Source organism: Penicillium canariense (assembly GCF_028826845.1).
Source record: "Penicillium canariense strain IBT 26290 chromosome Unknown utg000006l_segment0_segment0, whole genome shotgun sequence".
NCBI classification, from domain to species: domain Eukaryota; kingdom Fungi; phylum Ascomycota; class Eurotiomycetes; order Eurotiales; family Aspergillaceae; genus Penicillium; species Penicillium canariense.
In genome coordinates, this window is record NW_026622733.1 from 999,439 (window position 1) to 1,014,493 (window position 15,055).

At 54.6% G+C, this 15,055-nt stretch overlaps 7 protein-coding genes across 7 annotated transcripts; 3 read left to right on the forward strand and 4 right to left on the reverse strand.

The window, feature by feature from the left end:
- Positions 1–1,498: 1,498 nt before the first annotated feature.
- On the reverse strand, positions 1,499–3,402 carry N7482_008342 (KRI1 family protein; the record flags this gene model as incomplete). Its single annotated transcript, XM_056690466.1, has 2 exons — positions 1,499–3,147; positions 3,228–3,402. The coding sequence occupies 2 exons, from the start codon at positions 3,400–3,402 to the stop codon at positions 1,499–1,501; spliced, it is 1,824 nt and encodes a 607-aa protein (XP_056540231.1).
- Positions 3,403–3,756: 354 nt separating this feature from the next.
- Positions 3,757–8,269, forward strand: N7482_008343 (uncharacterized protein; the record flags this gene model as incomplete). Its single annotated transcript, XM_056690467.1, has 7 exons — positions 3,757–3,812; positions 3,871–4,234; positions 4,300–5,945; positions 6,020–6,801; positions 6,869–6,955; positions 7,011–7,232; positions 7,290–8,269. 7 exons carry the CDS (start codon positions 3,757–3,759, stop codon positions 8,267–8,269), a joined length of 4,137 nt encoding a protein of 1,378 aa, XP_056540232.1.
- Positions 8,270–8,568: 299 nt separating this feature from the next.
- Positions 8,569–9,222, reverse strand: N7482_008344 (uncharacterized protein; the record flags this gene model as incomplete). Its single annotated transcript, XM_056690468.1, has 1 exon — positions 8,569–9,222. The coding sequence occupies one exon, from the start codon at positions 9,220–9,222 to the stop codon at positions 8,569–8,571; it is 654 nt and encodes a 217-aa protein (XP_056540233.1).
- Positions 9,223–9,967: 745 nt separating this feature from the next.
- On the forward strand, positions 9,968–11,323 carry N7482_008345 (UDP-galactose transporter HUT1; the record flags this gene model as incomplete). The annotated part of the gene is made up of 2 exons (XM_056690469.1): positions 9,968–10,197; positions 10,252–11,323. The coding sequence occupies 2 exons, from the start codon at positions 9,968–9,970 to the stop codon at positions 11,321–11,323; spliced, it is 1,302 nt and encodes a 433-aa protein (XP_056540234.1).
- A 272-nt stretch (positions 11,324–11,595) lies between these two features.
- N7482_008346 (peptidylprolyl isomerase) lies at positions 11,596–12,226 on the reverse strand (the record flags this gene model as incomplete). The annotated part of the gene is made up of 3 exons (XM_056690470.1): positions 11,596–11,764; positions 11,838–11,944; positions 12,101–12,226. 3 exons carry the CDS (start codon positions 12,224–12,226, stop codon positions 11,596–11,598), a joined length of 402 nt encoding a protein of 133 aa, XP_056540235.1.
- Positions 12,227–12,541: 315 nt separating this feature from the next.
- N7482_008347 (uncharacterized protein) lies at positions 12,542–13,439 on the forward strand (the record flags this gene model as incomplete). The annotated part of the gene is made up of 2 exons (XM_056690471.1): positions 12,542–12,676; positions 12,831–13,439. 2 exons carry the CDS (start codon positions 12,542–12,544, stop codon positions 13,437–13,439), a joined length of 744 nt encoding a protein of 247 aa, XP_056540236.1.
- Positions 13,440–13,567: 128 nt separating this feature from the next.
- N7482_008348 (putative 3-oxo-5-alpha-steroid 4-dehydrogenase) lies at positions 13,568–14,652 on the reverse strand (the record flags this gene model as incomplete). The annotated part of the gene is made up of 3 exons (XM_056690472.1): positions 13,568–13,968; positions 14,040–14,481; positions 14,554–14,652. 3 exons carry the CDS (start codon positions 14,650–14,652, stop codon positions 13,568–13,570), a joined length of 942 nt encoding a protein of 313 aa, XP_056540237.1.
- Between the last annotated feature and the right edge of the window lie 403 nt (positions 14,653–15,055).

Genomic DNA, 15,055 nt, shown 5'->3' on the forward strand with positions numbered 1-15,055 from the left:
GTATTGTTTGAAATGAGGGTGTATTCTGCCGTATTGAGTCGCGGTCTTGCCGATATCTCCCGATCGCAGAAAATTTCTGTCCTGGAACGCCAGCGGGTCGTGGAGAGCGCCAAAGAGCCATTCCTTCGATTTAACCGGGACGACCCATCGTCTGAGGGTCTTACTATTGCCTACAAAATGACCTCTCGCCTCCCGACTTCCCCTTGGCCCTCGACGATGGCCCGAAATAGATGGCGATTGCGAACTATCACAAGCCGAGTCAGCTGTAGTCCGGAGCAACGGCGATGTCCATGCGCTGGATGCTGGTAACACTCGGTACGGCGTATCTTCCCCGTCCAATGCCGGGCCAGCCTCCACACCCACCGGGGCAACCTCCTTTTTCATGGCCCGAGTATCCGAACGGCGGCGCGGCTTTCACTGGGGCTTGCCACCACTCCCTCACCCCGATCATGGAGCCAGACGTCTAATGGAAGATGGCGAATATATAGTCATCAGGAACCATTTAGGCTTTAGGAATATATCCTTCATGATGAGCAAGCGGCATGGGGCCCGACCTGGGATATCGTAGGCTAAGCTCTGTGGAGTACTGCAGAATCACATCCGGCAAGGTCTTCTGTCTTTGTGATCCTGCCCGGACCGACTGTAACTAAGGATTTTTCCAATGCATATCTCGTCACCAACGAACTCATGTGCCTCACGGATCACCTATGCCTGGGTCGGTGCCCACATGAGACATTTTCTATGTCGATGTCACGGGTACGAAGTTAAGAGTGGAGAAGAGCCGCATGGGCAAAGTACCTGGACAAGGCCAGGTACACGCCAATGATAAGCCCGGATCCACTTTCCCGCTGGGGCACCTCGACCCTGAACGACCATCAATTGGAAACGGTCCGAGATGGTCTTTTACAGCCATTGAATCCTATTCGAGAGAACGGAGAATGAGGGTTTCGGAGTGACCATTTGAATATAGTTAAATGCCAGAAGTGAGTCGTCGCCACCAATTCGATTTGGTGGTTAGCGATTGTCTGGGATCGCCGAATGTGGGTTGTTTGTTTTTGGATCTCCGAAACAAAGTCCTTGCAGCGACAGGAAGACCTCCGAGCTTCATCAATTGATTGGACTTGATTGTTCCAGGAGTAATAGTTATTTGGAATGAGTGAGACGGAGAAAAAGGGGTGAGGGGGCATGTAATATGTATCTTAGCTGGAAAATCCGTTACATTTCTGCCAGAAAGTTGATGGGGAGGTCCCTGGGCTGGAGATATATCTTCGGCAGCGTTGTAGAGCATCATCACAAAACTTACCTCACTGCATCCATGGAGCCTATATGAGCACCACCTTGAAAAATTCCAAGTCATTTCCAATTACAAGGAACATCCCAGCTGTCGTTATGCCAAAGCCGTCAAATTCAAGAGAAAATACATGAAAATAACTCCATGCCCCAGATAGTGCTTCAACGAAAAGCTATGGACAAAGGAATGCTTTTTTCGCGCCTGCGCTCAGTGCTTTTTGGATCGCTTCCGCTTCTTTCTGCCACTACCGTCCCCCTCGCGAATATCAACCATATCTTGATCACCACCCTCTTCCTGCTTAGCATTCTCGTCCACCTTGCCGGTGCCGAATTGGAACACAGGTCCTTCCTCAGTACCGAAGGTGTCCTTCCGCCACTGGCGCAGACGAGCCTTCTTACCTAGCTTCCGCTCATCCTTAGCCTTCTTCTCCGCATCGCGGAAAGAAGCAAGCTTCTTCAGACCGGCGAATTGGTTGAGTTGCGTGTCGTCGGCCATCAGGATATCACGAGCAGTCAGGCCGAAGCTCTGGGGAGAAGTCTCCCGGTAGCGGAAGCGGGTTGCGTTCTTCTTGGTGGCGCCGGGGAGCAGGGTAATGTCCAGGTCGAGGTTTCGGACCACCGCCTCTTCGATACGGAGACGATCCTTGCGAGCATCACGCTTCTGTTCGCGCCTCTGCTCGGCCTTGCTCTTCTTTTGAGACCCGGAGATCTCTTCATCGTCCTCCTCCGCCGCATCATCAGACTCAACGGAAGGCTTGGCGCCACCTTCATCCTCGTAGTCTGGGATCAAGTCTTTGATATCGATGTCATCATCCCAAGTAGGCTTCTTGGGATGCTTCTTGTCATTCTTCTCGGGCTCCTCGTAGTAGCCCTCTCCGAAGCGCTTCTGCATCTCCTTTTCCCACTCCTTGTCGTCCCAGGCGTCGTCAAGGAAACGAGCCCAGTCATCATCGGTGAATTCTGCTGCTCGCAGACCAGCCACCTCCTTGATTTCCGCGACCTTCTTTTGAAGCTCCTCGGTCTTCAGCTTGCGCAAACGGTTCTTCTCAGTCTCGCGCTGCTTCTTCTCATCCTCCTTGCGTTGACGCTCGGCATCTCGTAGCTTCTTTCGCGTGCTCTTCTCCTCGCGACGCACTGAGAGGCTGTTGGTGGTGTCACGAGCGTGGGTAACAATCTTCTCATTGAGTTTGCTGGGATCTTCGAAACGGAAGTTGTAGGCCTCCTCGAAAGCGTCCGCCCGATCCACTTCCTCATCATCGTCCGATTCGAAAGGATGAAGCTCCCGTCGACTAGCCTCCGGAATCCAAGCTCGGGCGGACAAGAAGTTTGAAAGGAAGGTCTCTGGGTCCTTGTCTGCGTTCTCAATATCCAGCTTGACCTCCTTTTCCGGGATAACATCGGCTCCACCAGCCTTGCGGACCAGGAAGTTGTCCTCAGCATCCTCCATCTCGTCGTCCGAGTCGGCTGCGTGCAGTTCCTTGACGAGTGCCTCCTTCAGCTCCGCCTGCTCCTGGGCGAAGGTTTTGGGAGTCTCCCGCTCTTCTTCCTCGGCAGCATTGACTCCGTTGAGAAGATTCTCGCGATGGTAATCCCGTAGCGTCATTGACTTCTCCTTCTTCTCCTTGGGGGCTTCAGTGTCTTCGTCGAACTTCGAGTAGAAAGAGGCTTCTGCGTCGTACACGCGAGGATCCTTCTCGCGAATGGCCTTCAGAGTGGCCATAATCTCGGCATCGAGAGCTTCGGTGGCCAGCTCGCCATCATCGTCTTCTTCCTCATCAGAGGAGGACTCTTCATCGTCGAAGGGCTCACCGGCCCGGTGCTTTCCTAGGCTGGAGGCTTTGCCGTATTTGAGTTCCACTGGAAGACCAAAATAAATGTTAGCGATCACTTGGCTCAACTGTCGAGAAAAATCTTCGAGGATTATGATTGATCCATACACTTCTGCACCTCTTCTCTCTTCTTATTGTGCTCGAATCGGCGGGCATAGTCCTCGTTGATCTTGAAGCCCACCTCGGGCGCCCTGGCAAGGGAGACACCGCCGGCATCATCGCCTGAGTCGCTGGAGCTGTCGTCGTCCAATAGCGTCCGCATCTTCTTTGATGGAGGCTCCATTGCTGTCGCACGATTTGAAGTACGAGCTTGCGCCGCAGAGAAACCCGCGGCCGGCAGAAAGAAAAAATCTCATACCGCCTTTCTGCCCAGGAAACCTTTTCAGGTCGTCTGCCTGGGTATTCAGGCCGCAACTCCGCGCTGTCTCACTGACGTAGCCAATTAGATCCTCGCACGGCGAGACCGCGAGGTTCAAGTCGCTTACCAGCACGTAGGCAGCGCTCTCCGGGCTCCCTCAACATTCTCGTCGTCTTCTGGTAGCGATTCTCAGCTTCTGAGAAGGATCTAGACGACGCTTTGCACTGTTGTGTTCCTCCCCCTGTTCGCGCCAAGTGTATGGCTGGAGGCATGCGCTAAATGTCGACTCAATCGCACACCCCGTTACCCCAGGTCGGGAAACTCTTGAGCGTGGTGTAAGTTCGGACACATGCTTGGCTTGCTTTCAATGCTAATGGAATTTGATTTCATTAGACCTGTCGGTCTCAAGGAAGCAGCCCTCGATTCCCCGACCTTCCGAGCGACTACCCTCCACTTCTGTGACCAACTCGAGTTCATTGAGAAATGGCTTGATGGGTACGCCAAAGCCGCAGCGAAGCTCTCCTCTGAGCTGGTCGCTCTGGAGGGGGTAGTTAGCAGCTTTCTCTCCTATTCCACCCGCCCCCTGGTCGTCTCGGAGGCCGTCGTCGATCATGACTACACCTTGTTGGCTATGAGGAGATGCGGGGAGGGATCAAAGGATCTTTGGAATGGATTGGTGACAGCGACCAAGAAGATGGAGTCGCTGATTGCCGAGCCTATCCGGGTCTTCATCCAAGAGGATTTGCGGCTCTTCAAGGTAAATGCCGTACCCAGAGCCTACGAATACCCCGTATAAGAAGCGGTGGTCTGACATTAGTTTAGGAGAGCCGCCGTGCCCTTGAAAATGCCCAAAAGCAGTATGACTACTTACAGGCCCGATATGCTTCGCAGTCCAAGTCGAAAGAAGCCTCTGCTTTGAGGGAGGAAGCGTTCCAGCTCCACGAGGCCCGCAAAGCATACCTGAGAGCATCCATGGACTTTTCCGTGCAGGCTCCTCAGGTCCGCAATGCACTTGATCGACTTCTGGTCCGAATCTCCTTTGATCAATGGCGGGAGTTCCGATTATTCCATGATAATAACAGCTCGACGTTCTCGAAGTGGTCGCATGAGATGGACCGAATTAAGGGTTGGGTCCACGAGATGGAAGCGAGTGATCGATCCGCCAAGCGAGAGCTTTTCACAACGAGGAAACAAATTGAGGAGGCTGCAGAACTGGTGGCCAGGCCACCTCGTGAGCTCGAGGACTATTCAATCTCCACTGTGCCGTACCTCGGCTCTCGCCCTCTGTCGACACTCAACATGGGCAAAGACACCAGGCCAGAGAAGCAAGGATGGCTCAACTTGCGAACGTTGTCAGGCCGACCCAGCCGTACGGTTTGGGTGAAGCGTTGGGCTTTCCTGAAACACGGTATCTTTGGATGCCTCGTGCAAGGTTCACGTACTGGTGGTGTGGAGGAAAGTGAACGAATTGGTGTGCTATTGTGTAGCATTCGTCCCGCATTTCAGGAGGAGCGACGGTTCTGCTTCCAAGTGAAGACAAAGAACAATAGCATCATCCTCCAGGCCGAAACCCAGAAGGAGCTAATGGAGTGGATTGGCGCATTCGAAGCCGCCAAACAGAAGGCATTAGAAAACCCCAGCAGCACGGATTTGTCGATATCTGGGAAGGTGACTGTTCAAGATCCTGCCTTCTCCATCTCCCAACCTCCTGCACCGGAATTCACTGCCGACCCATCCGAATCCCTCACTCCGCACCCAAGTGATGAGCCGTCTCACTCTGAACGGAGCTCGACGCTTCCAGTTCCGGATCGCGATGGGCTTGCCATGCGAAACAGCACGGACGTGAGTAACCGAAAACTCACTGGGTTTGACATTGAAACTTCTGCGCGTGAGCACGCAAGGGAACATACGTCACGGATTATCCAGAAATGGGATCTTCACCGCAAGTCAAACAACGCTGCGCCAGCATCACCGTCCATTCCCGGCCCTGCAGGTGGCATTGCCAGTCTTATTTCTGCTAGCCATAACATTCTTCCCTACGGTAGTGCCGCAGCAGCTAACGCCAAAGATGCCGAAGGGAACCGAGGTCGAAGCTTGAGCAGTTTGGAGGAATCTGGAAGCAGCCTTGCCCCTGCTACTCTTGCTAACCCCCCCGCACCTACAAGTATGAGCAAAGCTGCGGTGGTTGTCAGCAGTGAACGAGGGATTGGGCTGGGACTTGTTGACAGCACGGGTGGAATGCCTAGCGGTATGATGGCAAACCTGTGGGGTAGCTCGAACTGGGGCTTTATCAACAACTTCCAGCGAGAGCAACCCCATATCAATGGAGACTACCCAGAAACTGCGTCCGGGGGCCGTCCGGCATCTGTGATGAGTGAATCTGAGAAGCAATCCATTGCTGCCCAAATCGATCCCCCAGGTGCATCCGCAGCCCCCGGCTTCCATCCGGACCGCGTCACAGACAAACAGTGAGCCTCGATGGAGATGCGTCCAAAATTCAACGAGCTGCAATAGGCATAGTTTCCGAACCCGAGTACCCCAGTATCTATCCGCAGCAGTTGAAGATTCAGGATGCTCAATTCCGATTGCTCTTCCCGGAGGTCAGAAGAGAGGAGGCATTGGTTTTGGTTTTTAGAGCAACATGGAACCCGAATGATCAACAAGAGTTCCCTGGCAGAGCCTATGTGACAACCCACAACATCTACTTCTACAGCCACCACTTCGGCCTGGTTTTGATCACAAGCTCCTCCTTGCACGGCATCAAAGAGGTAACTGCTGCGTCTGGGCGAGACTGTGACTTCCTCTTTCTTCACACAATCCCTCCCCTGGGCAGCGATGTCCCGGGCCGAGTCACAATCAAAACCTTTCTTGAACCGCTCCGACTGCTCCAGAAGCGTCTGAACTTCCTGATTCAGGCATCCATGGCCGTCGAGCCAATGACCCTAGAAGGTCTTCTCAAAGAACTAATCAAGATGGACACCGGATCTCCTATCCGGCCTTCTAGTGCAGATAGCTGGGAAGACGCCTCATCAGGAGTTGACACACAGAACGATCGAAGTCTCGCGGCACATGGCCGTGGCCAGGACATACACATTCCAATCTACATTGACAAAGATCTTGGCACCGACGGCGGCATGGCTGGCCGCGGCAAAGATATTCCGAAATTCAGACTTCCCACCCAGCCTGTGGAGTACGTGCCTCAGGGTGACCTGGTTCTGGTGACTGAGAAGACTCTCGACGTTAGTCCGAAGGCACTCTTCCATATTCTATTTGGCGATAAGAGCGCAGTGTGGCAGCTTTTGCTTCATGAACGAGAAGCTCGAGGTATGTGTATCTTTTGGAGGGTAATGAGAGACTCTTACGCATGCCAACATACTAAATAATCTGAAAGACATCAAACAAGGGCCATGGGCCAGTACAGAGGCACGGCATCTCAGGCGAGACTTCCATTATCAGATTGAGACGACTGACATTTTTGGTAAGCCTACTCTCTATAGAAAAGTTTCCAGAGTCAACAATTGATCCATGTTCAGGACGATCTCACGACAACGCAATCTCGGACTATCAAATCATCGATGTACTCAATGATCACCTCTGTTACGTGATTACTGATAAGCGGACCCCGTGGCATCTCCCTCTCCGTCGCTCATTCCGACTGGTGAGCAAGGTCGTGATAACCTTCGTGGCCAAATCCAAGAGCAAGCTTGCCATCTATACCAAGGTCGAATGGTTAAAATCGCCCTACGGACTAAAAAGTAATTCGATACTCAAATTTCCAACTGAAAAATTTAATGCTGACTTCTGTGCGCTAGATATTATTGACAAGAGAGCGGGCGCCGACTTGGAGCAGGATGCCTTGGATCTCATCGACTTGGTCAGGGACCAAGTGCGTCGCCTGGGTGCGCACAGTCGTACCAAGAAGGCCATCACGATTTTCGGCCATGTTGGCCGCCAGAGCAATGTGTCCCAGTTCACAGGCGTTGGAGTGAATCTGAAGTTGGAGTCGCGCAAGCGCACCCAGCGCAACATGCCGCACCTCCTCATGGAAACAATCCTCTCCTTCTTAGAAAGCGCATTGTCATTTTTGATGCAGTCATCCTTCGGCCTTGCCGGCTGGTCTTTGAAGATCCTGAATGCGCACAAGATCATCTTGTTATTGCTGACAACCAGCGCTCTCATGAACGGTTTCTACACGTCACGAGATGGCTGGGATTGGTGGCACCAGCGGAACGCCAGCAATATTATGACCAAACTAGGTGTGCAGCCAGATTTGGTGAGGAGCAGGGCTATCTATATCCGAGACATCGACGAAGCAGTCGCCAACTCGACCATCTGGCCCCAAAACGGAAATACCAGCACATGCTTCAGCGCCTTTCATGAGCATGCCATGCGGTACGCCGAGCTCCCCCTCTCTCTTAGTACGTCAAATCCCCGCGACGCAGTCGCCAAAAGCGCTACCAAGCGCTTCCTGCAAACTCGTGAACGCCTCGGAATGTACCGACACAACCTTCTGGTTGCCCTGCGCGTGGTCAACACCATCGAAAAGGAGGTCATCCAAACCGAGTGGGAGCGATGGCTGCGCGAGGAAATGCGCCGCTGTCGCCAGGTCGAGATCCTTCTTGGAGGAGGCAACCACGCGGAGGGCGACGCAGCCGCACAAGTTGCCCAGGCGGAACGCATTTTCGCCGAAAATACTGGCAGCATCAAGGAGTGGTATGAGCGGTACTGCTCGAGCTGTCGCGAGGAGCAAGAGCAGGTTCAGAAGAACGACCGGGAAAACCTGTTAGGTTGAAACGTTGTATACCATCTCCCACCCCCCCCTCTCCCCCGGCTTCCCGATGGAGCAGTCTGTACAACCCATACTGTATAATTCTGTGCTCTTTGCTCTTTGCTCTTGCTTTGCAAACAACACTATACCCGGTTGCACCCTGTGATTGTATGTTTTGTGGAACATCTTGGCGTATATATGGATGCCGAAGACCTTCTCTTCTCTGCGAATATTTTCGAGCAACATGAATACCTTCGCGCTGAGCCGAGCTTTCCTCCTTTTCGGGTAGAATCGACCGTGCAGCACAAGAATATGAAGATGGCTTAGTTCTGCCGAGGCTTGACTTCGCCCTCCTGCACGATGTAGTAGACCACTGTCCCTTCTCCACCCATACCCTTGTTCACCATTGCCAAAAGGACTCGCTTGGTGCCCCACTCTTTGGTGACGCGTGCGTGTCCCTTTCTCTCGTAATATTCGTCGAGCTTCTTTGCCTTTTCGGAATCCACAGTATCAGTCGCCTCGGTAGATATCACTGGCTCGCGCTGCGAAGACTCAAGACTAGGCAACGCATCAAAGACCGCGGCCATACGCCGCAGGCTCCATGGTTGCCCCTGGGCAGTGGGAATCACGAACAGCCTTTCTGGCTGGAGGTCATCTTCCTGGATACCCTTTTCTAGCATAAAGAGCTGCTCGTCGGGGTGTGTGTACACGCGATGTGGGGGAATACCCGATATCAGGGTTGGCGGAGTATCGAATGCAGTTGAGATTGAACCCTCAATATTCCCCATACCTGTGGCGTTGGAGGGGGTCGAGATGTCATGGATCTGTAGGGAAGTCCATAAATGTTGATGCTGGAGATTGTGGAGAATCTGGATCGTGGTTGCGGCGAGGGGCCGCCCGGAGGCAGAGGAAGAATCGATAAGCTTGGTGAGCGCTGATAGCTCCAGAGAAGGGGACTCCGTTTGTTGAGGTACCATTATGAGTTATGCGGTATGAGAGCTGGGGTATCCTAGATCTTCTGTTTGGATAACTCGCTGCTCCGGACTTTTCTGCAAAACGTGCGGTTATATGGGAATCGGGAACTCACCGCCTACTGGAAGAGCGTGGTGGTCCTTCACCGCTTTCAAAGGCCCCGGTTCAAATCGCTGGATGCAAGCCTCATCTCAACCTTGGAATCCTTTACAAATAAGCTACAAATTATGAATCATTAGGGAGTGCACTCAGATCCATGTCTTCTGAGAGCATGGATTTACCCACAGCTTCCATTTTCTCTCTCATTGAAACCCTTACATCGCGGATTCCCTCACACCAAACAATAGCTACATAGCACCGTACAAATTGAAGCTTGGAGCTTATATTAAGGCGGGACCTGGAATTAGATCGAAAACAAGAATATGGACAGACTTGATTTTTCGAGAGGTTATACAGGTTACACACAGATCTGCGGCGTGTCCCTCCATGTACTCCGTACTTTTTGAGGTCGACCATTCTTCAGGGCTCGGGTGGGGCCCCCTGGCGATCCGCCCACTATCGATAAGCCGAAGCTAAGAACACATGGCATCATCTTTTTTACCTGTTATAATCTCCGCGCCAGGGTCTAAGGGAGAACATTTCCATCTTCCGACACGGCGTGACCACCTTTCCATTCGCACCAGCCCGCTGGTTTCATCCTTTCCCGTATTCCTGTGTCCGGTTTTCGGGTCCGAGTCCGACCCTGTCGCAATGGGCCGGCAAAAGCAAACAACGCCGCTCCAGCGCAATCCCTCGTCGCAGTTGATGCACACCCTTCCCGACGAGTCTGAAGCGGCGCTGAAACATGATAATGGACGTGCGACGGAGATTTCGGACGCCAATGGAAGCGCCTCCGCGAATGCGGCCGCGCTGGAGACAGTCGCCGACACTCCTGGCTTGATGCAGCTTCTGATCTGCGTGCTCGGTATCTACGCGGCGTTGTGAGTAGACCTCAAGCAGATCAGCCACAACACCAGAAACTAACAGTCAATTAGCCTCTCATGGGGTGTCCTGCAGGAAGCTATTACCACTACGACCTATCCCCTCCGCGCCGCAACTGCTGCCGAACCTGAACCGCCCACCGAGCGTTTCACGTACTCGCTCGTCCTCAACACAATCCAGTCCTTTTTTGCCGCCATCACAGGCTTCCTGTACCTCTCTTTCTCCACACCGAAGGGCCAGAGCATCCCTTCGATCTTCCCGACGCGCCGCATCCTCTTCCCTCTCCTCCTCGTCAGCATCTCGTCTTCGTTGGCCTCGCCCTTTGGCTACGCCAGTCTCGCGCACATCGACTACCTCACGTTCATCCTCGCGAAATCATGCAAGCTCCTCCCCGTCATGGCCCTCCACCTGGCCATCTTCCGCAAGCGCTACCCGCTCTACAAGTACGGCGTCGTCCTGCTCGTGACACTCGGCGTGGCGACCTTCACCCTGCACCATCCCGGCACGAGCAAGAAGGTTGCAGCGTCGGCAGCGACGCAATCCGGCTCGTCCATGTGGGGTATCTTCTTGCTGTCGATTAATCTGCTCCTGGACGGATTGACGAATACTACGCAAGACCACGTCTTCACCTCCCCGACACTGTACACCAAGTTCACCGGCCCGCAAATGATGGTCGCGCAGAACGTGCTGTCGACCGCGCTGACCGCTGCGTACCTGCTGGTCATGCCGCATCTGTCGCAAAGCGGGATTTTGCACAACCTGCTCCCCTTCCCGATTCCCCCGTCCACCCAGACGGAGCTGTTCTCTGCTATTTCGTTTCTGCAGCGCCACCCCGAGGCCCTGAAGCATGTCCTTGGCTTTGCGGCGTGCGGGGCGGTGGGTCAACTGTTTATCTTCTATACCCTGTCGCGCTTCTCGTCACTGCTTCTCGTGACTGTCACGGTGACTCGCAAGATGCTCACAATGCTCCTCAGTGTGTTCTGGTTCGGCCACTCGCTAAAGCCGGGGCAGTGGCTGGGAATTGTTCTGGTCTTTGGCGGTATTGGTGCCGAGGCGGTGGTGCAGAGACAGGAGAAGAAGGCAAAGGAGCGGGCGAAGAACGAGGCTGCGAAGAAAGAGCAGTAGAAATTTCTCCTTTTGGGATTTTTCAATTACGCGGTTGATAGAAAGCTGTCCTCCTCTGGGGTCGCGTCGAATACCACTCAAACTAATAAATTATATACTACAATCAAAGGGGCACACTGTGCCGACAGGGGGGTGTAGGGTGTACAAAACACGGAGATAGACCATCATTCGGTCATCGTACCTAGTGATCATTGCCCTGCGGAGGGAGGTCGTATCCAGTCTCAATTCATCATATCGGAGAGCTCAGCTCCGTCTACCGCTAAGTTGGTCAATCATTTTCGCCCCTCGACCATGATAATGTGATACCCAAAGCCCGTCTTCACCTCCTGATACGTAGGCTTCCCCGTGCTGCTGGGCTCCAGCTCAAAGGCGACCTTCTCAAAGGCCGGATCCAAATCCCCCCGGGTCTTCCACCCCAGAGACCCTCCTAGATAGGTCAGTCTCGATACGATCATCGCATAGCATGCATGTAACGAAACTGAAAGAGAAAAGAGACGGGACGCAACATAGATACATACCCTGCCGCGCCTTATCCTCCGAGAACTCCCGCGCCACCTCATCGAACTTGGTCCCATTCCGCAGCTTCTCGAGAGCCTCTTCTTTCTTGGCGTGTTTCTCGCACTGCGCATCCACGGTGAGAAATTGTTTTCTTCTACCGCAGGTTCGAGTATATCGCGAGGTCCGGGGCAGTTCGAGTCCGAGTCCGAGTCCGAGTTCGAGTCCGGACCTGGACCTGGCCTACGCCGCTACCAACAATGGGCAGATATTGAAACATACCAGGATATGTCGCACGTTGATTGACTGTGCGCCCTTCACCTTGCCTTTGTCATCGTTGCCTGCGTCTTTGCCCTTGCCTTTGCCGCCTTTCTTGTCGGCGCCTTTGGCGTTGTTCTTAGGGGCCATGGTGTGCGGAACTCAGAAGGTGACAGCAGTGCTGTCGCCACTTTCCCTCGATCTTTCGTGTGTATTGGGTGTTGGTCCTAGCAGACGAGCGCGGAGGCGTTGAATGTTTGCTGCGGTTCTGGTGTGGGGCGGGTGCCTGAGGCACGACGGGGCGTGTGACGTGGGAATCAAGGTGCATTTGATGGGCTTTGCATTGGAAGGAACTCCTGCTTAGCAGTGCATTCACATTCACTCTTGGCATCTGATCGGTCTCTACGGCTGATCGGGGCGATAGTCAGAGAGAAGCCCACGGCTCGAGTCGATCAGTGTACATCCATGGTCTGGGATCTGGAGGCTGTTCGCATCACCTGTTTGCCAGACGATGCATTCTACATCTCAGATTTTATCTCCGAAGAGGAGGAGCAGTTGCTGTTACAGAAGGTGAGCATTGACCAGTTCTTTGCTTCCAATGTAACCTCATGTATTCCGTGGGAGCTAGGATGTGTAGATGGTGGATGTGTATTTACTGTAGCATGGCCGATTTGCTCATGACATACATCGCCCTCGCCATCGTCTCTTCCCCTGGCAATACCCCACTTAATACACAAGCTCACCGTCTTGCCAGGTAGCATCAGCGCCCCTCCCGCGCTGGACACAGCTCGCCCACCGGCGCCTGCAAACGTGGCCCTCATCGCTCACCAAGAACAACACCCTGCTCGCGACCCCACTACCGGCCTGGCTCACAGTGCCCATCATCGCGCCCCGCTTCAAAGAGCTAGGGATCTTCAATGAGGCGCCCCACGGCGCCCCCAATCACGTCCTGGTTAACGAGTATCGCCCCGGCCAGGGTATCATGCCGCACGAAGATGGACCGGCGTACTATCCGCTCGTGGCGACAGTGAGCCTAGGCGCTCCCATCGTGTTGGATCTATACGAGAAGACCCAGCCAGAGTCTCAGCACCTGCGAAGCCCCAACTTCAGAGTCTTGCAGGAACGGAGGAGCCTGCTGGTTACGCGGGGCCAGATGTATACGGAGTTTCGCCATGGGATTGCGGAGAAGCAGGCGGACGCGGATCTCGGTGCGGAGACGGTTTGTAATTGGGCGCTGTTAGGAGAGAAGGAGGCCTTTGCGGGCGGATCGTATGAGCGGCAGACAAGGACCAGCCTGACATACCGGGACGTACGCAAGGTTGCGACGATGGGGCATACGCTGAAGTTTTTGGGTGGGCGGTGATACTTCATATACAATTGTGCCCCAGATCTTGGTCCATCATACCACCGACCACCGACCAACGACCACCGACCACGCTCTAGATCTGTCCAAAGATCTCATTTCTATTCCCATGTCCAAGCGGCGCGCTTTTAGTAGATATACGGAATCATCAGCCACCGATCCTGCACCGCTTCCCGGCCAAATTTCTGCATGTACCATTGCTTCGTGTTCTGCGCAGTCAGCCCCAGGTTCACCGCCACAAAGGCCAGGCAGCACAGCATCGTCTTGTTGACGATCTGGCCCGGCGGCGCGGCCAGATACGTGAGCGACAGGTAAATGAGGCACTCGGCGCCGTAGTGCGGGCACACAATGCCGCGGAAGAGTGGGTGGTCGGGAAGGGTGTATTTTTTCAAGGAGAAGAGGAAGTGGTGGCAGTCGTGCTGGAGGCCCGAGGCGATGAGAAAGAGAGGCACACAGATGAAGGTGCGGAGGGTGGGTGCGTTGGTGATTTGGAGGTCGGCGAGGGTGAGGGAGCGGGACCGGATTGCGCCTGGAGGAGGGTGGTGGTCTGTTAGGGCTTGTGTTCTTGTGACGGTCTCCGCAGGGGTGATGTTTGTATACCTGAACCCTCGATCCAGATGGCGACTCCGGCGGCGAGGTAGAATCCCAGTCCGAGGAGCCAGTGCACACACCACATCTGCGACGAGGAGGGCTTTCGGAAGATGACGCTCTCCCACAGCCGTCGCGAGCCCTGGATGGCGAGCAGCAGCCAGCAAATGAGCACCTGGGTGAGCGACATGGACTGCTGCAGATGCTCCGCGCTCACCCGCGACGCGATGGACTCGAACACACACCCCCGCCAGCCCAGCTGGACCGCCCAGAACACCGATGACACCACGGATGCGACGTAGAACTGGGCAAAGTAGCCGTGCGGCACCTGCCAGGTCGCGAGGAAATCGAGCAGTCCCGCGGCTGAGGGCTGGTCTCGGGCGCCCGACGTCGCGCGCGGGCCATAGACGAGGAAGCGGTCGCGCAGGGCCGAGGGGATACTGACCGAGACGGTCTGCCAGGGCCAAAAAGAGGGCGGGTTAGCTTGTCATGGTGCGGGTGATGGCAGCGCAATGGCCGGGCGTACCGTGGCGGCGGCGAGGAGGAAGAAGGCGCGCAGGGCGTCGACGGCATCCATGTGCGCGGCATCCAAGGCGCTATCAACGCCGTGCGCGAGGAGGTCCATGGCTAGCGATTGCCTAGGGCGCAGATGTGTCCGTCCTGGGTATGGCCACTAGCTTGATAATGATGTAGCTTTCAGCTCGCGGGGCCAAGCAGGCAGAAGAGATGGGTGGCACGGCCCAGTGAATTACCGGCTGGGTGGTGGAGTAGCAGGGGGGCCCCCCGAGAAAGACGCTATCGAGAAGATTATCCTATCGCGAAGACCATGGCTGGACCGCGATTGGGCGTATCTGCCCGTTCTTCGTCAAATCCGGATTGATGGGAGGATGGAGGACAGAGTTACGGGGGAAGGGCCAGAATACTGTGCAAAGTATCCAAGTATTCAAGTATCGAAGTATCGTTCAGCCGAACCACTGATTCTGGCGCGTCTTATCGGAGCTTCCTAAGCTGCCGTCCAGCAGGCAGAG